Below are 27,542 nucleotides of genomic sequence, written 5' to 3'. Positions count from 1 at the left end.
AAGGCCTGTGATTGGTCAACTGGTCCTGTGTGTTGATAGTGGGTGTTTCAAGGCCTGTGATTGGTCAACTGGTCCTGTGTGTTGATAGTCTGTGTTTCAAGGCCTATGATTGGTCAACTGGTCCTGTGTGTTGATAGTGGGTGTTTCAAGGAGTGTGATTGGTCAACTGGTCCTGTGTGTTGATAGTCTGTGTTTCAAGGCCTATGATTGGTCAACTGGTCCTGTGTGTTGATAGTGGGTGTTTCAAGGAGTGTGATTGGTCAACTGGTCCTGTGTGTTTTCAGCAGCCTTCTGTGGGGAGTAGCAACATGCTAGTTCACTGACATAAGCTTTGCAAATAAACTCAGACATATTTTGGTTCCAATGACGGGGTTATACGTTCGTAAATGGTCTATATGTCAGTAATGTTTTGAAATTAGCACTTCACAGCAAGCAGTACTTTGTGGACAGTTGTGCTAAAGTTTGCTTGCTAACATAACATAAACTGGCTGGCACCTGACACCTCGCAGATACCCTCAGACTGATCGCCCCCTAGTGTTGTGGCGGTGAAATGCACCGTGATGCAAAGCCGTAGCTACGTTTGGAGTTGACGCAGAAGCATAAAACAGCCTTAAGGGTCAGTATTGTTGAATACACAGTAGTGGTTTAATGCAAAATGTAGTTGATGCGTGATCTGTACAGATGAACTTATTTCTTTTTTTACCGGTTCAGCTTCTAAAGTCGACAGGGAAAACAGAGAACTCAACTTGAAAGTATGTTGCTTAAAAGCCAAAAGACATTGCATAAAAAATCTTTGAGTTACTAATAATGTGGAGAAGCCCTCAACTAGATATTCTAAAGCCTGAAAACAACAGAGGTCTCAGAACACTTGAATTACAATATGCTGAATGGTTATTATGGACATTTTTGCCCAATGGCGCCAAAAATAAATCACTTACGGCAGCTTTAAGGTTGTCATCACAAGTATAGAAGTACAAACGTGTGTGTGTGTGTGTGTGTGTGTGTGTGTGTGTGTGTGTGTGTGTGTGTGTGTGTGTGTGTGTGTGTGTGTGTGTGTGTGTTTTAGTTGTTCTCTGTGAAGTCTCGGCAGATGCCTCGGACCAGCCGAGGTATGAACTCGGCGAGGCCAGTGAACTCGCGGGTGAAGAAGGTGTGGCTGTCCTTCGGCTCCGATGACATCGCTCTGAGGTCGTCCAGAGGTGCCCAGGCCACGCCCACCGAGTACATGGTGATGCCTGGTGATTCGTGGATATGCAGAAACAAGAGATTTCAGTAAAGACCAGTTGTGACCAAAGATATACAGTACAGGCCAAAAGTTTGGACACACCTTCTCATTCAATGCGTTTCCTTTTTATTTTCATGACTATTTACATTGTAGATTCTCACTGAAGGCATCAAAACTATGAATGAACACATATGGAATTATGTACTTAACAAAAAAGTGTGAAATAACTGAAAACATGTCTTATATTTTAGATTCTTCAAAGTAGCCACCCTTTGCTTTTTTATTAATAAGGGAAATAATTCCACTAATGAACCCTGACAAAGCACACCTGTGAAGGTAAAACCATTTCAGGTGACTACCTCATGAAGCTCATTGAGAGAACACCAAGGGTTTGCAGAGTTATCAAAAAAAGCAAAGGGTGGCTACTTTGAAGAATCTAAAATATAAGACATGTTTTCAGTTATTTCACACTTTTTTGTTAAGTACATAATTCCATATGTGTTCATTCATAGTTTTGATGCCTTCAGTGAGAATCTACAATGTAAATAGTCATGAAAATAAAGAAACAAATTGAAATAGAAGGTGTGTCCAAACTGTAGGCCTGTACTGTAACGAGACGAAAACTGTTTTAGATCGTCGCAGTGAAAAGTTGCCGCGGTCTGAACGGGCCGGTCTCAGCTCCACTCAAACCAGCTGGTGGTGTCGCTGTGACTAGTGCCATTTATAGAGAGTGTGGCCAACTCAAATCATGGGCGCAATGTCGGATACCAACGTCAGATGACTCTACAGTGTAACCCCTATGGGGCGGATATGCTATCTTGAAATAAACCAGCCTATTTTCACATTAAACAGGCATATACATGTTATTATCAACATTTTTCAATATGTAAAAAGCCCTTACGGAAATATTCCAGTGTATATTTACCTTCTGTATTGTAAATGGGCCTCTAAAAATGCCCATGTAGCGACTGACCATCGCCTAATAAGTCTCTGAGCAGTGTTTACCTTTCTAATGTCCGCTAGCATACAGGCTAACTATAGCTAGCTTTGTGTGTAACGTAACAAAAAACCACCCATCTCGTAGGAGAGAAGCTTAATATTTCATTCAATAACATTATGGTACAAAAGGAGCACTAACGCCACAGGTCTTATGGCTAACTTCAAACTTCATTTCTAAAGCAGTGGTAGAACTTTTTTGACAGCGTAGTACACATTAACGATGGTATTACTATATTTGTCTTATGTAATTTGTTATCATATCGAAGAGAGAAATTGACATTTACCTCACACAATAATGAACAGCTCCCATACTTTTTGCCTTTTTGCTTCACGTGTGGGACTTGTGAAATCTTTTGCTGCTTCCCTGTCTTTCATTGCAGCCAAATGCACAACAGTTGGGCATTTTTCCAGTGATTTATGTCATTTTTTTAATAATTTATAAAATGTTTCCACTATTCCCTGCACTATATCAATGGGAATCAGACGAATGTTGGTATCCAACGTGGAGTCCACGAAACACGTGACCACCTCTGAACCAACTGCATAATGGGATAGCCCCGAACCTTCGATTCCCTAGTTGGCCACACTCTCTATATAAAGGGCACTAGCTGTGACCATAGGCGCCGATTTCCCTCCTTGGGTGCTCACGGGCACACGCCTTTTAAAAAAAAAGTACTCAAAAAATGTTTTTCAGAGCCTTAGGAAATAGACAGCGGCCAACATAAACACACACGCCTATTAACTGGATAATAGAGCCGTAGAGTAGGATATCTTATCGTAGGTTTTGCTTTTTTAATAACAAATCTGTTGATTTTAGTCTCACTCAGGTTAACTAATGCACATGCACGCACTGTATAGTGGGGGGGATGGAGGGAGGTCACTAAAGGGGAGTTTTCATCCGAGAGACGCTGTGATTGGTGGATAGGATATGGAGCCGGGGGACTGACAGCGACATGACCAATCACACTATAACAGACGCTCCACTCAGCACCAACTGCAATGTTTAGTTTTAAATGAATATAGCCTGCTGGCAGCCTGGCACACGTGGGTGCTCGGTGCCAATGGCTGCGACTCAGCTGGTGGAGTCTCCAGAGGCTGGTTTTACAACGTAAGAGACTTCTCCCCAGCCAATGGACCTTTCTCACAGCAGACATGTTGACTTGTCATAGTAGGAAAAGCACAGCTGAGATTGATAACCTTAACGATGGCTCAGTTCCATCAAGTGTCCCAGTAAGATATTTCAGTGAGTCAGCATGAACAATACCAGGACCTCTCCTAAGTGGAATGCAGCCATCAGTAATGGTTTAATACCAGGGTCTCTCCTAAGTGGAATGCAGCCATCAGTAATGGTTTAATACCAGGACCTCTCCTAAGTGGAATGCAGCCATCAGTAATGGTTTAATACCAGGACCTCTCCTAAGTGGAATGCAGCCATCAGTAATGGTTTAATACCAGGACCTCTCCTAAGTGGAATGCAGCCATCAGTAATGGTTTAATACCAGGACCTCTCCTAAGTGGAATGCAGCCATCAGTAATGGTTTAATACCAGGACCTCTCCTAAGTGGAATGCAGCCATCAGTAATGGTTTAATACCAGGGTCTCTCCTAAGTGGAATGCAGCCATCAGTAATGGTTTAATACCAGGGTCTCTCCTAAGTGGAATGCAGCCATCAGTAATGGTTTAATACCAGGACCTCTCCTAAGTGGAATGCAGCCATCAGTAATGGTTTAATACCAGGACCTCTCCTAAGTGGAATGCAGCCATCAGTAATGGTTTTGAATACACCTGTGCTTTTCCTACTCTGACATCTCAACATGTCTGCCGTGAAAAAGGTCTATAGAGGAGTCAGCTGGTCGAGTCTCCAGAGGCTGGTTTTAGAACGTAAGAGACTTCTCCCGTTTCAACAGCCAATAGAGAAGGAATCAAAATAAACACCGAGACAACCGGGGTAGAAATAGACACACACGCATGCACGCACACACACACACACACACACACACACACACACACACACACACACACACACACACACACACACACACACACACACACAATGATCTGACAACAGACAAGGCCCCGTTTACACGAAGTGAAAATGCAGATATTTTCCTGCGGTTTGACCTCTCATTTACACGAAAACCCAGTTTTTATCACAAAAAACTATTCTTTCTAAAAAACTCTGGCCAAAGTGGAGATTTTGGAAAACTTTGTTTGCACATAAACTGAGACAAAATCAGGTTTAGGCAGCCGAGAGAGAGAAAGAGGAAGTGATTGGTTGCTGTTGTTGCTATTGTCTGGATTCTGATTGGCTAACGTGGGCTTGAGCTTCTCGTTACACCGCCACCTACAGGTCTGGCGTGCTCTTGACCCCATTGACGGCATATATACACGGGTACATAAACAAACACTTTTCTGAGAACGGAGGGGTTGAAATTTCTGTTTATGAAAATAGCCGGCCACGTGTAAACGTAGCATAAATACACAAGGTAACGAGGGGTGAAACGAGGAACAGGTGAGACACATCAGGGCGGGGCAGACAATCACAAAGGCGGGAAAACACAAGGCAGGATGTAAAACAAGACATGACGTGGGAGAAAACAGAGTACACAATAAAACAGGAAACAACTGGGAATTACTGGAATTGTTGGGGCTTTATAAATTATAGAGTGTAGTCTAGACCTAAACTCTATCTGTAAAGTTATACTCTGTTATGATTTGACACTATAAATAAAATTGAATTGAATTGAACTACTACAGAAAACCCACAATCGGGACACACACCTTGCTTCTGTGCAGCCATCGCCGGGCCTCTGACGTCGTCATATGATTGGCCGTCCGTCACCACAATGAGGAAGTTGCGGCCCGGTCCCGTCCGCCTGGCGGTGTAAAAGACACATTCAGTTTAACTTGTAATTCGGGCGTTTTCCTCATCTAGACTCAATGAATCCTGCAGAGAGAAATGTCAGCAGTGCGAACATTACTCCATGATTAGGTCAACCCCTTCTGAGCCAGAAATCTCCACTTTAGCAGCACTTACAAACACCAAATTGCCCAGTTGTATTCCTATTAGAGATGCAACGATTACAGCTTTCTAGGCCGATTCCGATTTCATTTTTTCTAACCACTTTACAGCACACACAAATATTTATTTTCTATCTTTTCTTTAATAGAACATGTTTTGAACAGATAATGGATCACTAGAAAATAGAACTATATAAATGACTCCTGGTGTGGGACATTCACATACATCTAAAGAGCAACGTTGGAACCATTTCCTTCTTTTCACATCCAATATCTCACTAAAAAAATGTGATTCTGGTTTTCGGTGGGGTCCCTCCACCTGCTGCTCGCCGGTCATGGCCGAGCACGTGAAAACCGGCCAATTCCGGTCTATCGGTGCATCTCTAATTCCCATCTATATTCTTAAGGTTTTTACAGAGGGGTTTGTTCCAACCTGGTCTCACGCTAGTTCAATTCAATTCAATTCAAAGCACTTTATTTGTCCCCAAGGGGCCATTTTAAAAGGTCACATTACAGTAGCTTATCTCAGCATTCCAAGGAACAAGGGACAAAATCAACAACATAAGCAACACGCATACTGTACATCAACCCACAAACATAATCCACAACCACACTGCACAACCACACACTACATACTACATGTCATCATTCATCACATAGTAGTGGTTATAAGTTCTAAAGTTCTAAAAAATTCTTAAGTGCTTTCTTGTGCTTCAAATAAAATCCGAAATGCTTAAAATACTGTTACAAAAAAATAAAATAATAAAAAATAATAAAAAAACATATGTTCATAAGTCGGTTAATCCTGCGTGCTACATTTACTCTTTATGTTATGCCCCCAAAACTAACCAGCTAACTGGGAGCTATGGGCATTATCTGCAGCAACTCCAGTTTGCTAAGACCGATTCTGTTCGTTTTCTTTGCTACCGACAGTACTCACATATTTATAGCGATCAAGATTAACGTAAAAATTGCTCAGAGTTCTCCTTTAAGAAGCTTCAGCATTGGCTTCGGTTTTTCAACTCGGAAGCTTCTTCTTTTAATATTTACAGTCTTACGTTTGTTACCTGAACAGGTTTTGGGTGGTGTAGGTGATGGCGGCTCCGGTAGCGGTTCCTCCGCTCATGTAGGAGATTCTTCTCACGGCGTTGACGGAGTCCTCTTTGTTGGAGTGTTCAAACAGGCCGAACTCCAGCTTCTGATCGTAGGTGAACTGCACCGCACCTGGACATCCAACACACAGTCAGTCAGTCAGCCAGCCAGCCAGCCAGCCAATCAGCATCTCAATGACTCGATGAATCAAATCATTTTCATCCTGTGAAGCTGACCGATGTGAGCGCCGATGTCTGAGATGTCAAAGCTTCTGGCGATCCCCGCCAGGAACTCCAGGACCAGCTGGAAGTTTCCTTCTCCGACGCTGGAAGAACCATCGATGAGGAACCCGATGTTCACAGAGTTGTAGCAGGTTTTACCTTAAGACATCACGTTTATTTTATTTTACACATCCACATTTTACCGCTCAACTTTTTGCCACCGTGAACTGTTGGGTTGTGTCTTACTGCAGAGCAGACTGTCCAGCGAGCAGAGCTTCTGAGCCAGAGGTTTGACATGTTTGGTGGTGCTGAACCAGCTGGGGATCAAATAACTGAAGAAACCGTTGTCCTTACACACCGCCTGAGGGAAGAGGAAACATGGAAACATGTACTCTATTGTTTGAATTATCTTCAGTGAAGGAGGTTCGGGGTGGATGGGTCCAAAAACACAGGAGACAGCTGTTCAGGTCTGTGGGAAACCCCAAAGTTGGAATTGGAAATTGATTTATTTCAAACAAGGACAATGCACAAATAAACATTAAACTTGTTAAACAAGAGAATATGTCTTGGGCCAGGTTATAGCAAAAATTGCTAATTTCCACCTGTAGTCCCTGGGCAGGTATGAGAAATTTCAACTTAAAAGTTAATGTTATTATTACTTATTGTTACTAGAAAAGCTCCAGGATTTCCGTAAAGCCACTTAAAAATGTGCAATGATACATACCAACATAGTTTTGTGACCCTTTGCTTTTTTTGATAACTCTGCAAACCCTTGGTGTTCTCTCAATGAGCTTCATGAGGTAGTCACCTGAAATGGTTTTACCTTCACAGGTGTGCTTTGTCAGGGTTAATTAGTGGAATTATTTCCCTTATTAATAAAAAAAAGCAAAGGGTGGCTACTTTGAAGAATCTAAAATATAAGACACGTTTTCAGTTATTTCACACTTTTTTGTTAAGTACATAATTCCATATGTGTTCATTCATAGTTTTGATGCCTTCAGTGAGAATCTGCAATGTAAATAGTCATGAAAATAAATAAAAAAACACATTGAATGAGAAGGTGTGTCCAAACTTTTGGCCTGTACTGTATGTATGCACCAAAGTAGTTCTTTCAAACCTAAATCATGATCTTTTTTGTGAACTTTTGCTGCCTAAACAGAGACACACACACACACAGACACACACAGACACACAGAAAATGAAGTGTGCACCTTCTTCACAAAGTCCTTGTCTCGCACCATGGCGAGCTCCTCGGGCGCCGGTTTGGCCACAGACACCAGAAAGACGTTGATGCCTGACTCTCTGGCCAACATGGCCGCCTGCTCCAGGTCGTCAGACGGCCAGCCGTCAATCAGCACCATCATCACCCGCGGGTGACCTCGCCTCCCGCCCTTCTCCTGGCTGAAGAAGGTCTCGGCCGTGTGCATGATAGCCTTACCTAATCCCAAGACAGGAAACCAGTTAAAGATGCAGTAGGTAAGTCTTATAAAACTGACTTTCTGTCATATTTGCTGAAGCTGACCCTATGTTCCAGTAGAACTACATGAATTATGTAATATACAAAAATCCAGCTCCTCTGGCTCCACCTACAGCCTGTAGTGCGATTGGCAAAATTCCACCTCTCTCGGTTGATTTTCTCCGATCAGGGCCACAAGGGTGGGTGTTTGTCTGCGTGTCAATCACTGCTTAGACACGCATATACAGCGTTCTCCCCATGGGGGTTAAGCTTTGCTTCAGAACTCGAGCCATCATGGCGCCATTTTGTTGCTAACTGGCCATCACCTCCTGTTAGCATTACGCTGACCGCCATTTTTTTTTTACGTCACTTGACTGCGAATAACTTTACATCTGAAGCGTTTAAAGACTCTATTTGTTCGTTGTTTAGTTCCAAAGAAACACGACAATGTATAAAAGGCTCCATTACCTTGTACCTCACGTTATGGCTCCGTAGCAGACGTTTTTGTAAAAATAAGCTAACGATTGTGTCATAACCACGAGACTTACTGTCACACAGTAGAGGAATTACCGTATAGTACAGGAGAAGCTCACAGGCAGTTTGGACTTACATGAGATGTTTAGGTTTAATTACTAATGTTAACTAGCATGTTAGTGATCAGTAATTAGCCTGTGTCTATGTTATCTCCTTACATACACGTACAGTCTCCGTCTCTGTAAGATTGGGAATGATTGAGATTTCTCTCGGCACAGCTACCAGAAGACATCACACTTTCAGACAGGTTGCTCACGTCACATTCTCTCAGTTGGAGGCTGCGCAGTAAAGCTGGCCATCATCGGAAAAGTGCTTCTAATAGCCTTCACTGGTCTCCGTCCAGAGCAACGGGGTCTGTTGGTCCATTATATACTGTCTATGGTTCCCCCCTCCCCCTTCCCCCGTGCACGAGCTGCAGAAAAGTTTCCCAAAACTCGGGTGGTGAAGTGGCTTTTCAGAGGTGGCGTGAGCTGCAGGATTTTAAAATCTGAAGAACGATGCAGACGTAGCCACATTTCTTCTCGACAGGTAAAATAATGACCATGAATGATTTATCTTTCACTTGGTTATTAGTAGTCAGAAGTCCACAAAGCTACGTTGGTGAGGATGATAGTAACGTTTGCACAGTGGTCGGTCTGATATGATGCTGAAATGGCTAACAGTAGCCTGCTAGTTAGCATCGTTTTACTGTTGGTGAGTAAAGTTAACATTGTGTTGGTGTTTAGTTATTGAAAATGTTGTCTGTCTGATATGCCGGCATTTCTGTCACACTCTGTTGTGTGGGCGGGGCTTAGGAGACGGTTTGGACTTCAGCAGAAAGGGGGGGAGGGACTGCGAAGTCGTCGATGTTCAAATTTGTTAGCAAAGTCCTGGATCTTCACAATCTTACCTACAGCAGCTTTAAAGAGACATTTTAGGCTATGTAATGTTCACACTAGGCGTATATTTTGAAGCTGCCAACTTCTGTTTTACATTATAATCCTATATGGAGTAACCGACAACTCTTTTTCTGCAGCTTAAATAATCGTTTTACATGCTTAAATACTGACGCGCGGGAAGTCGTTTTCGGCAGAGGGTGCTGGCGGGGGTTTGTTTGGGGGACTATTTGTTTTTTAATAGGCATACATAAATCTCAGTCATACTAGGCTAAATATAGGCTACCATCTGGGCCTGCGGGGCGGCAGGAAAAAGACGCAGAGACTGGACACCGTGTCTCTACTTTGATGATGATTTCGGTACACCAAATGTAGATTTGCGCTCTGATGTTCGGCTGATGAACTCTGCCATATGAGACCCTGAATATCAGATCATCCAAAATGTCTTTGTGGACGTGAAGCACTGCGATATGTGGAAGTCTACTCTGAGTGATAGTGCTACGGAGCCAGGTCTTCAGGCGGCGAAGAGCTGAGAAAGACCTTTCGGAGGCAGCAGTAGACGCTGGTAAACAGAGGCACAAGTGGATCAGTTGTTCCACCCTGGTGAAGAGATCAGCTGTTCCACCCTGGTGAAGAGATCAGCTGTTCCACCCTGGTGAAGAGATCAGCTGTTCCACCCCGGTGAAGAGATCAGCTGTTCCACCCCGGTGAAGAGATCAGCTGTTCCACCCAGGTGAAGAGATCAGCTGTTCCACCCCGGTGAAGAGATCAGCTGTTCCACCCAGGTGAAGAGATCAGCTGTTCCACCCCGGTGAAGAGATCAGCTGTTCCACCCAGGTGAAGAGATCAGCTGTTCCACCCAGGTGAAGAGATCAGCTGTTCCACCCCGGTGAAGAGATCAGCTGTTCCACCCAGGTGAAGAGATCAGCTGTTCCACCCAGGTGAAGAGATCAGCTGTTCCACCCCGGTGAAAAGCCCTCTTGTTACCAAAACTATCCCTCCCTTCATTCCACACTCCAAACGTGACATACAAATTGTCGTGGAACAGAAACAACAACCAGAGATATTTATAAGCGATAATTTTATTGTCATCGCAATTTGCCAACAGGGGGTACTGCAGCACCCCTGATGTTTTTAGTTAGCTACGGGAACTTAGTTAGCGTTTCAGCTGTTAGTTGTATATTGTGGCGCCGATTGGTTTTTACCCTCCGGTGGGCGTGGCTTTCAGAGTATGACTCTGGCTCTGTATACAAAGTACAAACGTGTGTGTGTGTGTGTGTGTGGGGATGTGTGTCTGCGTGCGTGCGTACTACCTGTGTGGGTGTCTCCGCCCAGGTAGGCCAGCTCCTTGATGGCAAACAGCAGCTCTTTAGGCTGAGTGTAGTTAGTCAGTAAGAACTCGGTCCTCGGAGAATCACTGCACACACAATGTGAGTATTATCAATACCATGTACTTAAATCAGTTAAAGGTTTGTAGTCACTCAGATACAAAAACATGGGAACATAGGGTCCAGGTTAAAAAATACCAAACTTACCCTTTAATTCAATACACAGAGATTTAAAAACTTTTGGAATAGATTGACTTGAGAAAATTCTCTTTATTGCTCTTATTTTGTTAAATATAAGATCATTTTTTAATCTGTCTGTAGGCCTATGTGTGCGTATGTGTGTCTGACCTGGCCTGGATCAGCCCTACATGTGGTCCCGTTGATCCGACTCTCAACATGGCGGCCAGTTTGGCGACAAAGTTCTTCTGCAGGTTGAACCTGCGCTGTCCGATGTTGTTGCTGCTGTCGATCACCATGGCGATATCCATCTGACAGTCTGCACACGCACACACGCGCACGCACACACACACACACACACACAGTGTGCACAATAACTAGGTGCACAATTTTAGTTCACATCCTGCAGCAAAAACCTCCAAAAAAAAAACTAAACCTCCAAGCATGCAGTTTACCTTTATTTCCACCTGTCAGAGCTTTCTTCACCGACGGTTTCTTCAGGGGTTTCTTTGCTGCAACACACGCACGCACACAGACACACGCACACAGACACACACACACACACACACACACACGCACGCATACACACACACACACACACACACACACACACATACATGCTAGTAACACAGTCTGTCTGGTGGAAACATTACACTGCTGTTTCTGTAAGCTTCAGGAAAAGATATAGACAAACGCTGCGTTCCTGAAACTAAATAAAAACTAAAACCTTCAAGAAAAACTGAACCGACACTACTGTACATTGCCAGGTTATTTAACAGAAATTAAACGCTCTAGGAGACAGCGTTATCATTTACCTGGTTGTACGGCTGCAGGCAGAGCTGTGGTACTGGTATCACTGGTCAACTCCAGAGGGACATTAACAGGCTCTGGACACACACACACACACAGACAGACACATACAGACACACACACATACACGTACACACACATACACACACACATATACAGACATACAGACACACACAGTTGAAAGCTCCAGAACAAGCCATTGAGTTGGGAATGTTTTTTGTCCTTCAGGCAAAAACATTTTTCATGGACTGGTTCAGGTCATACATTTTGTGCTCTTTATCTTCAATAATATGTCTTAGTGGAAATAAAACATTTATGTGACTACACTTTGTTCATCTGTGTCTGTACATTTCTTCTAAATTCACCAAAAGTAAGCATTAGATAATGCCTAATTTGCATATTGAAACATAACGTTTCACAAAACTTGTAATACAAAAAAATCTCAATGTCAGTAAACAATGGCAGAAGTGTAATGCCGATATCTGTCTTTGTGTATCTTAAAGGAACACGCTGACTTATTGGGAATTTATCTTATTCACAGTAACCCCCGGAGTTAGACAAGTCTATACATATCCTTCTCATCTCCGTGCGTGTTGTAAGGCTGTCTGACGGCTCCAGCATTAGCTTAGCCTAGCACAGATCCTGCAGGTAACTGGTTCCAACTAGCCTACTGCTCCCAATTGTGACAAAAGTGACAAAATAACTCCAACATGTTCCTATTTACATGTTGTGATTTGTAGAGTCACAGCGTGTACAAAAAACAATGTAACATGGGACACAGCCATCTTCTAACAGTAAACAAACCGGGAACTATATTCTCAGACCGGCTTGCTGCGAGCATATCACTCCGCCTGAGAATATAGTTCCCGGTTTGTTTACTGTTAGAAAAGATGGCTGTGTCTCATGTAACGTTGTTTTTGTACACGCCAGACTCTAACAAATCACAACATGTAAATAGGAACATGTTGGCGTTATTTTGTCACTTATTCGGAGCAGTAGGATTACTGGAACCAGTTACCTGCAGGTTCTGTGCTGGCCTGATGCCGCTGGAGCCGTCAGACAGCATTACAGCACTCACGGAGATGAGAAGGGTATGTATGGACTAGTCTAACTCTGGGGGTTGAATAAGATAAATTCCCAATAAGTCGGCGTGTTCCTTTAAAGTGTCTTCAAACGTCTTGTCTTGTTGGACCAACAATCAAAAACCATCTTTTTTTAAACTACACAGGACGATCAACCGATGAACCAATGGATGAACGGCCGAGACGGCTCCACCTACTGGAGAGGTTGAAGGAGGCGCTCCAACGGGACAGCGCCTGTGATTGGATCCCGTGGGAGTAGGAGCTCATGTAGTTGTGTCGTCCCTGCATCTTGTTAACTCTGACGGGGCCGCCGGACGGACCCAGAACCCCCCTGTAGAGCAGAGACACATTTAAAAACGTACACAAAAAAAATCATTGGAAACAGCAATGTTACATGACACTACATGTCATTTAGCTGACGCTTTTATCCAAAGCGACTTACAATTAAGTGCTTTCAACTGTGAAGGTTCAAACCCCAGACAACAAGTAGTAAGTGCAAGTACATTAGCTTTAAATAAGCTAAGCTACAAAGAGACATATGAAAGTGCAGCTTCAAAAATCTTTCTTTATTTTATATTTTTTATGTGTTTTTAGCCTTCGGCGGAAGATGTGTAGGCTTTCGGCCATCCTGATGTCGATGGGGAGCTCGTTCCACCATTTGGGAGCCAGGACAGTGAACAGTCGGGATTTTGTTGAGTGATTAGTTCTCCCTCGCTGTGAGGGGGCAGCAAGCAGGTTGGCTGATGCAGAGTGGAGTGGGCGGGTTGGGGTGTATGGTTTGACCATGTCCTGGATGTAAGCTGGGGCTGATCCGTTCATGGCCTTGTATGTAAGTACTAGGGTCTTGAAGCGGATGCAGCAACTGGTAACTAGTAAAGAGAGTCTATGTCTGTTCTCCCTGCTGCCTGCTCCATGTTCAGTTCGGTTAAGGGAACTTCTTTCAACAAAAGTTCCTCCATTCAGAACACCCTGCAACGTCACCAACACAGATATCCCTCCCTCTATGTACATCGTAATAGTCCCGTCAGGGGGGGCAAAAAGTGATACCAAGAGTCCTGACCAAACACGTCTTAATATGACGCCAAAGGGCTAGACATGAGTCCAGAGAGCATCAAGTAGTGACGCCAAAAGTCCCGATCCAGAATCTCACAAGAGTCCCGACCAAGCAGGTCTAAATATGCTGACACGGCTAGAAGCGAGTCCAGAGAGCATCAAATAGTGACGCCAAAGGTCCCAACCCAGAATGTCTAAAAAGTGATGCCAAGAGTCCTGACCAAGCACGTCTTAATACGACGCCAAAGGGCTAGACGCGAGTCCCAAGAGCTTCAAATAGTGACGCCAAAAGTCTCGATCCAGAATCTCAAAAAGTTATGCCAAGAGTCCCGACCAAGCAGGTCTAAATATGCTGACACGGGGCTAGAAGGGAGTCCCGAGAGCATCAAATAGTGACCGCAAAAGTCCCGACCAAGCGTATCTAAATAAAAAAAAAAAAGAGATTTTAACTGTGTCGGGCTCGGACATAAATATCTTACTACTCTGTCAGACACGGACCGGGCCCGGACATAAAAATGCGGCCCGATCCGCACTCTAATTTGGATGCATATATTCTTGAAACGATGCCCGGGAAGACTGGAAAATAAAAAAGATTGTTTTGGTATATGTGGATGTGTCACCCTACCACTCCAAATGTAAAACGGACATTTACAAATATGCAATAATGCAATAACAGTCAAGAAAGTACTTTCAATACTTTCATTTATATTTACCATTCAATATCGCAATCGCGGCTGTCAGTCCAATAGAAGAACATGACAGCTTGGCGTGTTTTTGGAACAATACAGGCTTACATGAACCACCAGCGAGACCAAAGAGTGTCTCAACTCTTCTCTCTCTATGGCTCTGGGAAGGAGCTTTTCCCCCTGCAGGCCCTCTGCAGAGCACTGACGAGGTCGTTCAGGGTTGAGAGTTAATCCTCCAGTCCCGCACATTCCTTCGTGGTGTTGGTGTATTGTTGAGGTTCAGCAGACAGCAGGACTCACGCGGCTCGTTGTTACATCACATCTGCAACACACTGGCTGTGCCCTGTAGTGTGTGTTCACCATTTTGTAGTGGTGTGCAAATTCCCCGCGGTTAATTTCATTCACTATATAGTACGGACGGTGGCCCTGAACACGCCGATTCCAAGAAAGATGTGAACCAGCGATATGGGGCAATCCAGAAGACACAGACAGCAGGAGTAAACTTTAAAGAAGTCCTACCTTTGGATGGCCGCTCCACAGACAGAGGAGACGGAGGCATAGATCCCGGTCCCGAACACCGACACACTCCTCTGTGTGCAGTCAGGAGGACACAGAACCACCACGCCGTCCTCCACCAGGTCGGCTCCACGGGTCACACAGGTCACCGGGTACGGCACTGAGCAGCAACACACACAGACAAGGATGTAGGTTCTGTTTCAACCATCTGGTTCGGCGAAGTGCTGCAAATGCAGAAGTGCCTTAAACCTGCTTTCTCTCTGAATTCCTGCAGGGGGAGACTCCTTGAACCTGTATTATATCTGACTACCAGCAGGGGAGACTCCTTAAACCTGCATTATATCTGACTACCAGCAGGGGGAGACTCCTTAAACCTGCATTATATCTGACTACCAGCAGGGGGAGACTCCTTAAACCTGCATTATATCTGACTACCAGCAGGGGGAGACTCCTTAAACCTGCATTATATCTGACTACCAGCAGGGGGAGACTCCTTAAACCTGCATTATATCTGACTACCAGCAGGGGGAGACTCCTTAAACCTGCATTATATCTGACTACCAGCAGGGGACTCCTTAAACCTGCATTATATCTGACTACCAGCAGGGGGAGACTCCTTAAACCTGCATTATATCTGACTACCAGCAGGGGGAGACTCCTTAAACCTGCATTACATCTGACTACCAGCAGGGGGAGACTCCTTAAACCTGCATTATATCTGACTACCAGCAGGGACAGACTCAGCGCAGATGTGAGTTGCGCATGCTCAGATTTAAACTGTTTAGGGCATAACGTGTCTTACTGACATTTGTGAAATCCATAAAAAAAAATCTCTTTACATACAATAACAGAAGATGGAAATCATTTCAAAAACGTTGTAGCTATCTATGATTGTTTGATTGCTAACGTTAGCTCAAAACGCCATTCAAGTGACAGCCTTTCTTGTGTTTGATTGCTAACTTCTAGCCAGCAGCAGCAGTCATTTCAAAAACGTTTTAGCTATCTATGATTGTTTGATTGCTAACATTCAAACGCTCAAAAAGCCGTTAGCATCTTGTAGTCTACTTGTCGCAAGTCAGGTAGTGACAGACTCCTTAAACCTGTATTCTACCTGAATTCCAGCAGGGGCAACACGTGCAGTTACAAAAGGAGGTTGGTTTCTGTAGAAGTCTATTGGCGTTTTTCCATTACATGGTACCTTCTCAACTCGCCTCGACTCTACTCGCCTCCCTGGTACCTGCTAACAGGTACTTTTAGTACCACCTCAGTTGAGGTTCCCCGCTGAGCTGAGGCGATACCATAAGGTGACAAACCTGCAGACTGCTGATTGGTTGGAGAGAATCATCACTAATCACTGCGTTCATGGTCTCAATCGCTAGTTTTAAGTCTTCTGCAACACAGAATGATGATAATTTTTTGAATTATGGTCTCGTTGATTTTAAAATCAGCGATAAAGCAGGGGGTGTTTTAGGGCATGGCTATGATGTGATTGCCAGTGAAAGTGTCTAACGTAGAGTGTAAGGGCTTCTCCCGCTCGTCTAAAATTGCAACCAGGATAACGGCAAACTCGACGACTCATAGCAGATCTCCACAAACCAATGGGTGACGTCGCACATGCTCTGTCCATTAATATTAGGCCTATACAGTGTATGGTTTCAACATTGGGGACAATGGGTCGTTTCATTTTTCATTTTATTGTTTATTTTTACAGGGACAATGCACGAGTAATTGCAGCAGAGTTAGCTAATAGCTAGTTTAGATCTGCTGTCCCTGGGCAGGTAAACAAATAAAATAACATACATTACATATACACCACATAAAACATCACAATACATACATATCCAAAAATATTAAATCTAAAACCAAAATATAAAACAGATAATTTGCAACACTGTCGTTAGTGGTTGCAGATCTGTTCTGATAGTAGCCAGTAGGCTACTTGAGTTTATTTTTAAAATTTGAGAACCTATCAAGGTTTCAAGGTCTGTAGGTAGGTAGGATCAGACCTTTAGGGGGGGTCAGCCCCTAATGAGAATGTGACAGATACAGTGCCTTGCAAAAGTGAAAATCTAACGAAAATAAACTGAAAAATAACAACTTAAGTATGTTATTTCCACGGTAATAATGTTTCCAGCTGTTAACTTGTAAGTGATGTATAAATATAAGTAAAAAAATTACTCAAAACACTTTAAAAAAGTGACTCAAAAACTGGAAGAAATCGACTGGATTTACGACGGAGGATTATAAAAAGTTAAGTGTTACATAATAGGAGTATTATTTAATAATTCATTGAGAGTAACACATGTGCTCTTTGAAAGGACCGACTCGGGATAAAAGGAGCTTTTCATCTGTTTCATCTATTAGGGAGAAACACAGTTTGAATTTCGGACATTTTTATGATTCAGGCTCAAAATAAACACGGAAAGAAAAGTTCTGAGGTTCATCAACGAGTCGTACAGGAAGGTTTAAAGTTACAGCCGCCTGAGCAGAGACACAGAGAGACTGTTTCTGGAATAAGGAAAAAGAAGACGCGCGCGCGCGCACACGCACACACACACGCACACACACACACACACACACACACACACACACACACACACACAGAGAGAGCTTTTCCATTGGCAGGATCAGATATAACGGTGAGAGACAAAACTGAGGATGACTACAACAAACCTAATAGAGAGAGAGAGACACACACAGACACAGACACACACACATACACACAGAAATACACACTCAGACACACACAGACATACACACACTCAGACACACACACGCACACACACACACACACACAGACAGAAATACACACACACAGACACACACACACACACAGACACACACACACACACACACACACACACACACACACACACACACACACAAAGATACAGACGCACACACACAGACATACAAACAGACAGACAGACAGACAGACACACACACACACGATGACTGTATGGTATTTTGGTATTGACCCCAAATCAACAGGACATTTTCAATGAGCGCAAGACCTAATTAATTAACCCTTGAGTTGTCTTCCCGTCGACCAGGACATCTTCTGTGTCTAAATTTTAAATACAGTGGCCGGGCTGGCTCAGTGGCTACAGCAGTGGGTAGATTAGGGTTTGAATCTGACCTGTGAGACGGACAGACGGACAGACAGACAGACAGAGAGGACTGACCGCGGGATTCTGAGCCAGACGTGGAGCAGATCATGAAGAACAGGCCTGCAGAGAAACAGAGAGAGCTCATTAACCCGTCATCAGATACACACGATACAATGACAAAGGAAGTTAAACCACAGACGGACTGATAAAATAAAATAATACAAAATAAAATCAAATAAGAGCAACGTACCTGTCAGCCGCAGCAGGACAGACAGCTGAGACATCTCTGCACCTGAAACACAGACCGACCTCAGATTACGGAGAGAAAACTGTCAGGATAAATTCACAGATCTATAAACACGATTACATCGTCAGTAAATTGAACACACACACACACACACACACACACACACACACACACACACACACACACACACACACACACACACACACACACACACACACACACACACACACACACACACACACACACACACACACACACACGGTTACACAGACTGAACTGGACATTAACCAAACTAGTGCAGTGCCCGTTGAAAACGGGCTGATTGCTTGGCCTGTGGTGTTGATGCTTGTAGAATTTATCAAAACCAAAGTGTACCCCAAAATGACTTACAGAAGGACCCTGAACTACTTAATATGCCTCTCCACTGTATAGCCTACTACCTATTGACTTAGTGTAGGCTACGTCTACATCGGAGGAAGACATAGGCGCCCACGGAAAATACCGAGCACCCACTGAGCACCCACGTGTGCCAGACTGCCAGCAGGCTACATTCATTTAAAATCAAACATTGCAATTGGTGCTGAGTGGAGCGTCTGTCATAATGTGATTGGTTATGTCGCTGTCAGTCCCCTGCTCCATATCCTATCCACCAATCACAGCATCTCTTGGATAAAAACACCTCCCCCCCCCACACAGTGCATGCATGTGTGTGAGGTAATCAGAGTGAGAATTAAATGGACAGATTATGTCATATACACAAAAGTTTTTTTAACGTTTTCAAAATTAACGTTGCATGGTCAACGGGAAGTCAAAATGAGGGTTTAAAACAGTGCAAATAGCTGCTGTAAATGGGGAAGAACATCTCCAGACTCTTGGCTGAGCCTCCAATGCTTAAATGGTTATACTGCCATTTCAGCCAATATATCTGCCAGTAAACAAGAATAAAATGTCTGAAACCAGTCTGCATTGCAGCCAACCAGTAGTCTATATCCTTTACGTTCCACTTCCGGGATTACTCCGGTGCTGCAGGAAATTCCACCGGACGCAGGTCTTTTCTGTTTCCTTCCTCTGTCTCTGTGCTCCTCAGATCTCTGCAGGGTAACTCCAGACAGCTAGCTAGACTATCTGTCCAATCTGAGTTTTCTGTTGCACGACTAAAACTACTTTTGAACGTTCACATGTTCCACCAAAACAAGTTCCTTCCTGAGACTATTTAGCAGAGACACCGTGGCTCTGTCCGGTGCTTAGCCCCGCCCACGAAGATTCGTTTAAAGAAATACCAAAAAACCAGAGCAGGTTTTCCTCCCATCCAGGAATGCTGTGTGGACTAGCTAGACCCTCCTTCACAGTATTGTGGAGGAGGGTCTAGCTATTCAATGAGTTTACCAGTTAACAGACAAAGTCAACCAGGAAACCATATTGTTAATCAAAAGCAGTTAGCAAGTTATTAAGTAAACAGGAAACCAGTAAACTAATCAGCCCGTTAGTAACCCAAACTCTGGGCCTACATACAGGAAGAGAAACAGTCGACCAGTGAATAGAAGAGAGTAGTTTTTAAAGCTTTAGTGCGTTACTTTTTGATATTAATAAAAGTCTGTTACATTCAAGCCATTGCCAAATGAGTGGATGCAAAGTCCGGCAACTTTTGCGCACAGAATCTCTGGGTGAAGATGATGACCTCTTCTGAAGACTCCATCAGGTTTATTTTATCCTTCGTGTCTTTACCAAAAGTGTTAGCAGAATTGATCCATACCCATCTAACAATCTACGTATGACTTTTCCTATACGTACATGGACATTTAGATGTCTAAATAGTATGTATGAAAGTGACTTTGATGAGGAAGAGAAGTAATAACGCTGGGGCGACGATCTTTTCCACTAAAAAGTTTCTATTTTTACTGTACTGGAAATTAAGGAGCTTTTATTGCATAGTTCAGAGTTGTTGAAGCATGTCATTTTATTGTGAAGGACGGAAGTACGATGATATCGGGTGATGATTCAGAAATGATGTTGGGAGACCTCAAAGATGACGACCAGTACAAAGAGTACAAATCAAGTGCAGCTTTATTCAAACAGTGAACAAACTTTCATGACACTGGGACAACCATGAGCATACAGACACGTCTGCTCATGGATGAACAACATGTACATCAGAATGAATACCTTTTAAACTCTTTTTGTGCCCACACAGCATGAGATATCTATTTCAGCACACAAGTTTTACTCCTAAACTACACCTTTTATGGCCGATGCTCCTAATAGATTCTCACATTCCTGGCTCCAATTCCTCTGTGTGACAGTTGTGCCCATTCTAGGTTTTACTGTGAGACCATATCACCTTAAACTGACTGGTCTCTAAAAGGTCCTTAGAATAGATAAGATACATTCAAACATCTGCATGCACACATACCAAACCTATCAATCCTCCCTTTTTTTTATCATGGTGGAGATACAGTCTAACATGCAATATACTGTGATAGGAAACACTCTTAGCATATGGAATACACATTAAATGATGATTATAGAAGAATATATTAGTTACAGAGTATATAAAATAATAACAATGCTTAATCATGGCAGAGGCGAAAACCTGTTTCTTTAGCAGGACAAAATTCCTCTGCGATCCTCTCATTAAAATACTGCCAGCCAAATATTTGGGGCGATCACATTATTCTTTGTCGTGATAGCATGGTTCTAAACTTATCCCTCATCGTTTCCTACATGATCTTGACCCTGTTACATTGAATTTCTCCTGCACATCTTTTAATCCACCTGTCCCATGGGACCTTCATCAGAACTAGATGTAGAAGTATCAGACAATGAAGATGCAAACCTAGGTCTCCATCGATTAGCTGAGTGGACATGCACATGATTAACCGGATTCTGTACCATTGAAATGATAGTAACAGACTTTAGTATTAAATTCCTCAAGATTGGAAAACAACATCCTAACACGAAAATGACAACCAGGAAGATTAGTAAGACTGGAGCAATAATTCCTATCATCCATGCAACGATGGAATTGTTAGTGAACAGTCTCGTCATCCATTCAAGTCCTCTTCCTGTCTCTGCATACTTTCCTCCAGTAGCTTGTGCCTCTTTGTTGGTTCTAACAATGCCTTCTTGAATCTCTTTGAGATTTTTTAATGCAATTGACAAATTTCCTTATCCTTCAGATTTTGCTGGTAAGTATGTACAACAATCCGTATCAATTAAAGCACACACTCCGCCTTGAGCAGCTGTGATTGTGTCGAGTGCTATAACGATTTTCGATTGTGAATTGTCTAATAAGGGCAACTTCTGCACTTAATGATTGAAACCCTAGCGCGGTAGCATTTGCTAGGTTAACCACGTCCCTTCTTGTTAATGCTATCAGGAAATGATTGTCATATATTAACTCTGTATTCCAAAATAGAGTCTTGAAATACATTTGGGAATGCGAAAAAATCCTATAGTCGTTGTCTAACGCGTAATATCTTTCTGCTTTGTTTAGTAGATGAATGTAACCCGTAACGTCAGAAACCTCCCGCTTCTCCTTCTTCCAACTGTGGTTTCCTTTCCTGAGTTCTACAGGTTCTACGATGTAAATTAGTTAATTCATCGTGCAAACTCCACAACGACCTATAACATTTCTGGGAAGAGAAGTCCAAATGTTTCTCCCACAACACCAAAAAAAATCCAGGAATTGTGATTGTTCCTAAGACTGCGATTCTTCGGTACTCATTAGGTTCCCCCTAATATTTTAATACACTGCTGTTCAGGAATTTCTCCCATACTCTCCCCTTTTCCATGCTTCCCATCTTTTCCCTGACCTTCGATGCATATGTCGAAGATAGCTGAAACCTGAGAAGATTGCTTTGACAAATCAAGGGGCATATCTAAGACATATTTCTTATAGAATCCAAAACATCCCTCCAATGGTGGTTCGTACCCTGAAACCTTGATTGTTGTATTATATTTACGGTTAATCTCCTTATTTTTTCCAGTTCTCTCCGTTATGTGTGAATACATCGTATACACTTTACCATGCCGGACACCCTCTTTTCCACTCGGTATCAGCTCCCTCGTGAAGTAACGTCGTCTTATCGCTATGACTGTACTCTGTCTACTCGCTCTCTGTCCCACACCTAGGCCCATTAGTGGATGTGTCTGTAGTACGAATTGTAACATCATCATGCAACGAGCTGGAATGCCATCATGACCCTTTAACGGTACTGCTACGTTATTGAACAACTGATTCTCTGATTGCGACATTACTGCACACGCATAGCAAGAGTTTGAAGTAACTTTCCTAACTTTTCTGGTTATATATTGATACCATAAATTGGAAGTAATGTGTTGCATTTCTTTTCCCCAAAAATCAAGCTTACCTACAACCATATCTTGTTCATTCTCCTGTACCATGGCTGCTGTCTCCAAGTCCCCCTCTGTTTCACTCTCTGTATCCAGCTTACCCTCAATGTGTTCTACCTTGGCTAACCCTGGATCATATTTTACCTCGATTACCTCAATTTGTGTGAGACCTGAATCAGTTTTGTCCTCTCTTGCACTCCAATATGGAGAACAGCGACCTTTCCAATGAGTTGGCAGATACGTAAGTACTTCCTCCCAGCATAACCATCTAAGATGATTAGTAGCAGGGACTAAAATATCTCCCTCTATATAAGTTATTCTTGGACACATCAATGTGGATCCCACGATATGCTTACGTAATCCCCCTACTGAATGTATACATGTTCGTGTTTGACTGTACTAAGAAATTTGGAAGGAAGCTTTTCCATAGGTCATTACAAAACTCGGGCGTTGGAATAGATTCTGCTAGCACTAGTTTTCCCTACAATTAACTCATCAGTAGGTGATTCGTATTCAACCGTCATTCTTAATTCGTCGGCATCGATATAAGTAATATTAACGCTATTTATGTAGAATGCCCTTGTCGCATTTGTTCTCAAAGGAAGTAACATACATTGCATTTTGTTAGACGTGAGTGGCGTGTTTTGAAATTTCTCAGAATCTACACTTCGTGCACTGCGTCTCATTTTGTCATCTTCCCACGTTTCATGCATGTCTCCTAAAAACTTGATGGTCATGTTAGTAACATCAATAACATCACATAAGGCTCGTGCATGAGTTTCTTGTCTTCTATGATCACACGAATCCTCGTCGTGTGCTGGAACTGGTGATATCATCACCAGTCTCTCAAGTTCTTGCTCCTGATTGACATACGATACGGTAGTTTTGACAGCATTGATGGGACTTAACCCCCCCAAAAAAACAGCAACGGCCATTGGTTACAGTGAGGAGATAGGGGGGGTGTCTGGTTATGGCCAAGGGTAGCGCACGGCTAATTCACCGGAGATAGCATACTTTAGCCGGCTCTTGTAAAGTAAAAGCTGAAGTAAACAGTTAAAACTATATACCGTTAGAAAGGTAAGAAGCTACACTTTAGTTTTACACCATTAAATTAACTAAAAACATGAATAGAGCTTTTATATTTGCATATACAGTCTATGGTCTCTACCTTTTCCACAAGCTGACACTTCGTTAAATATGAATAAAACGGACAGACTGCAGTGCACGACGACAAACAGATGATTGGTGAAGGAAGATTGATTCAAAATAGTGAGTGATACAGAGTGCACTGTAAAAAAAATATCTTATTTTTCTTATTATTATTTGGGGGGGGGTGGCTTAGGAACATTTTGGGGTAGCTTCAGCACCCCTAAAATAGGCCTCACACTAATGAAACATGTAGGTTTGTTGGAAGGCATTCGGAAATGTCAACAGATGAGCTCATCAGCGCATACGGGGCAACAAGTGCACGTTAACACAGACGCGCACCTACATAATAAGCTTTTTTAAATTTAAAATGTTCAATGCCTTATCGCGCTGATGTGACCAAGCCCGACCCGAATCAGAACATCATTTCTAAAGTCTCTAGTCCAGGGGTGTCAAACTCATTTTCCCAGAGGGCCACACTGGAAAATGAGAATCCTATTGAGGGCCAGACACGTAGAGATTATTGACGTGTATTTATTTAAAAAAAAAAGTCAAATATTTTGACTGTATTATTCCATGTCTCATATACTGTAGTCTTCTCGCTTACATTTTGGGCCTCATAAAGCCTAAAAAAGTTTGGCAAAATAAGTTCCTAAGCCAGCGACAAATACGTTGAATAAAGCGCCAAAAAAAGTTTGAAAAAGGCCAACAAAAAAACATTGTAAAAAGCGTCAAAAACTTCCGAAAAAGTGGCAAAACATTGAGCAAAGTGTCCAAATCGTTAAAACATTGAAAAAATGCGCCCAAAAATGTAAAAAAATGCACCAAAAAATTAAATAAAAGCACCAAAAACTTGGTGGGTCTAAATTTATTGTGAACCTAAATTGAAATGCGGGCCGGATCAAAACCTGCGAGGGGGCCTGATTTGGCCCGCGGGCCTTGAGTTTGACACATGTGATCTAGTCCAAAGGGATCCATTTGTAAATGACTCACACGCTACTTCATATTCCAGGCCTGTAGGTGGCGCTGTTTCTGCTACAGAAATTCACCCAAAAAACAGAGAAGAAGAGGATGAGCATGCTCATAGAGCATAGATAGTATATATAAACTGGACCAGCAGACCCCGTGTCTCTGGTCTGAGACCAGTGGAGGATATCAGAAGTCTCTTTCCCGGTGCTGGCTGAGTGTTACTGAGCAGCCTCCAACTGAGCTTGAAGACGTAGATGTGACGTGAGGTCTGAAACCCATCCTCTAAAGCTGCTTACACACCAACGAGACGGCCGACCATCGGCAGAAAAGCCAGTGGAAATGATCAGTCGGGTCCCCGAGGTCCAAAAAACTGCCTCGGGACACACTGAGGCGACACCGACTCGAGAAACGTAATACGTCTCCATAGCAGCAGGCGGAGCTACTCTGTGTTGTTGCCCAAGAAATGAAAACCGGCAGCTGATTGGATGAACGCGTCACATGGGGTTTGTTTTCTCCGGAAATTCAAAGCCAGACTGTCATGGCGGCTCTTTCAGAACACGATCTCATATCGGACTAAAATAGTTCACTGAAAAGACATGTTTCTGGAAACATTTGAAGACAGAAATAGGCCGTGATGCAGTTGCTGGATCTGTCTTCATTTCAGATCAACAAAGGTCAGTTTAGAAGATTTTCCTCAGATTTTGAGAGACTCTAGTCACCTCATCCTGCTCCTCCATTTCCTGGTTAGTCCCGACTGTCCTGCCTCCGACTGAACATCTCAGATCGGCCAAAATGAACGCAGACAACCGCCCAGACTGAAGACGTCTCTCTCTCTCTCTCTCTCTGTTATGTCTCATCTTACTCCCTGTCTGTTGTTTTGCCCCGCCCTGATGTGTGTCACCTGTCCCTTGTTTCACCCTTGTCACCTGGTGTATTTAGTCTCTGTGCTGTCTTTGTCTCTTGTCGGTTCATTGTCTTGCCTTCCTGGGTTTCCCTGCGTCACTCCTTTCCTGGTTGTTTTTTTTTGTCATGTCTTCGTTTACCTTCGTTTGTGCCTGCCTGCCTGCGATATTACAAATGCCACTATGGCCACGCCAATACCCGCCCTTTAATAGCATTTATTGGCCAGGCATCCATGCTTAAGCAAGGTAATGTAACCCCATTTGTTCAGGTCTTATCCCCTGACCAATCGGCTATCCTAACCTTAACCACTCGAGGTGAAATGATTTGCTAACCCCAACCAATCGAGCTGCTTCGTAGGGCGGGTCTTGGCGTGGTGATAGTGGGATTTGTAATTTCGCTGCCTGCCTTCCTCGGGACACCTTATGTTGTAAGTCTTTTGTTTAATAAAATACCTCTACTCTGCATTTTTGGGTCCAAGTCTCGCATTCCTGACAACAACAAGGTTGGATGCAGTCCCATCAGTGCATAACCTCCACATAAGATGAATAAATAAATATGAAAGTCGCTATAAAAATATATGAAAAGGCACCTAATGTTTTTTTTTTAACCTTTAAGGTAAAGACATAAAAAAACGCAAACATACAAGACATTCACGTGTCCAGCAAAAAGATAATGAAAGCAAAAACAGCAGAACTTACAGTCCAGGCCAAAAGTTTGGACACACCTTCTCATTCAATGTGTTTCCTTTTTATTTTCATGACTATTTACATTGTAGATTCTCACTGAAGGCATCAAAACTATGAATGAACACATATGGAATTATGTACTTAACAAAAAAGTGTGAAATAACTGAAAACATGTCAAAAAAAACATTATATTTTAGATTCTTCAAAGTAGCCACCCTTTGCTTTTTTATTAATAAGGGAAATAATTCCACTAATGAACCCTGACAAAGCACACCTGTGAAGGTAAAACCATTTCAGGTGACTACCTCATGAAGCTCATTGAGAGAACACCAAGTGTTTGCAGAGTTATCAAAAAAAGCAAAGGGTGGCTACTTTGAAGAATCTAAAATATAAGACATGTTTTCAGTTATTTCACACTTTTTTGTTAAGTACATAATTCCATATGTGTTCATTCATAGTTTTGATGCCTTCAGTGAGAATCTACAATGTAAACAGTCATGAAAATAAAAAGGAAACACAAGGTGTGTCCAAACTTTTGGCCTGTACTGTACATGTTAAGTTCTTCTTCACAAATGAAATAAATGCCAGACTGACTGACTGACTTAGTTTAAAAAAAAAACAACAATACTCAATACTTCCAGAATCGCAATAAATGAAAAATCACAACACAGAGCCAATCGGCGCTCATGTATCAGGAAAGAATTGAATTGGGACAAAAGCATATCGTCCCTCCTATAGTAGTTTCTAAACAATACACGCAGAAACCTATTCAAACAGTCAGTAAAGAAGTTGGCAGCAGGATAGCCAAGTCCGTCTGTTTGGATTTAAGTCAGCCGATCCTTCACTCAATCACTCACTCTCTCACTCATTCATCCATCCATCCATCCATCCATCCATCCAGTGAGTGACGCGGTGAACTCGGTGGTCTTACCGTTTGTTCAGCAGTCGTCTCTCTCAGGAAAACTTTTCAGACTTTACTCCCTGGAAACAGCCGGCGCTAAGCTGCTGATGCTGAGCTGCTGCCCTTTAAATAAGCTCACACACACACACACA

At 42.9% G+C, this 27,542-nt stretch overlaps 1 protein-coding gene across 2 annotated transcripts; it reads right to left on the bottom strand.

The window, feature by feature from the left end:
- Positions 1-302: 302 nt before the first annotated feature.
- On the bottom strand, positions 303-27,532 carry coch (coagulation factor C homolog, cochlin (Limulus polyphemus)). Of its 2 annotated transcripts, none has more exons than XM_028566236.1 (15): positions 27,421-27,532; positions 18,436-18,477; positions 18,261-18,305; positions 15,079-15,235; positions 13,018-13,151; positions 11,744-11,815; positions 11,384-11,440; positions 11,100-11,247; positions 10,737-10,840; positions 7,770-7,996; positions 6,805-6,919; positions 6,574-6,717; positions 6,313-6,469; positions 5,006-5,100; positions 303-1,235 (listed from the first exon to the last, which is right to left on the bottom strand). In XM_028566236.1, the coding sequence occupies exons 2-15, from the start codon at positions 18,467-18,469 to the stop codon at positions 1,063-1,065; spliced, it is 1,662 nt and encodes a 553-aa protein (XP_028422037.1). In that variant the 5' UTR covers positions 18,470-18,477; positions 27,421-27,532; the 3' UTR covers positions 303-1,062. The 2 variants fall into 2 exon arrangements, with proteins under 2 accessions (XP_028422037.1, XP_028422038.1); XM_028566237.1 differs by lacking the exon at positions 27,421-27,532 and adding an exon at positions 18,823-18,944.
- Positions 27,533-27,542: the final 10 nt, after the last annotated feature.

Source organism: Perca flavescens, chromosome 20 (assembly GCF_004354835.1).
Source record: "Perca flavescens isolate YP-PL-M2 chromosome 20, PFLA_1.0, whole genome shotgun sequence".
NCBI classification, from domain to species: Eukaryota; Metazoa; Chordata; class Actinopteri; order Perciformes; family Percidae; genus Perca; species Perca flavescens.
This window is presented reverse-complemented; position numbering and strand designations above follow the sequence as displayed.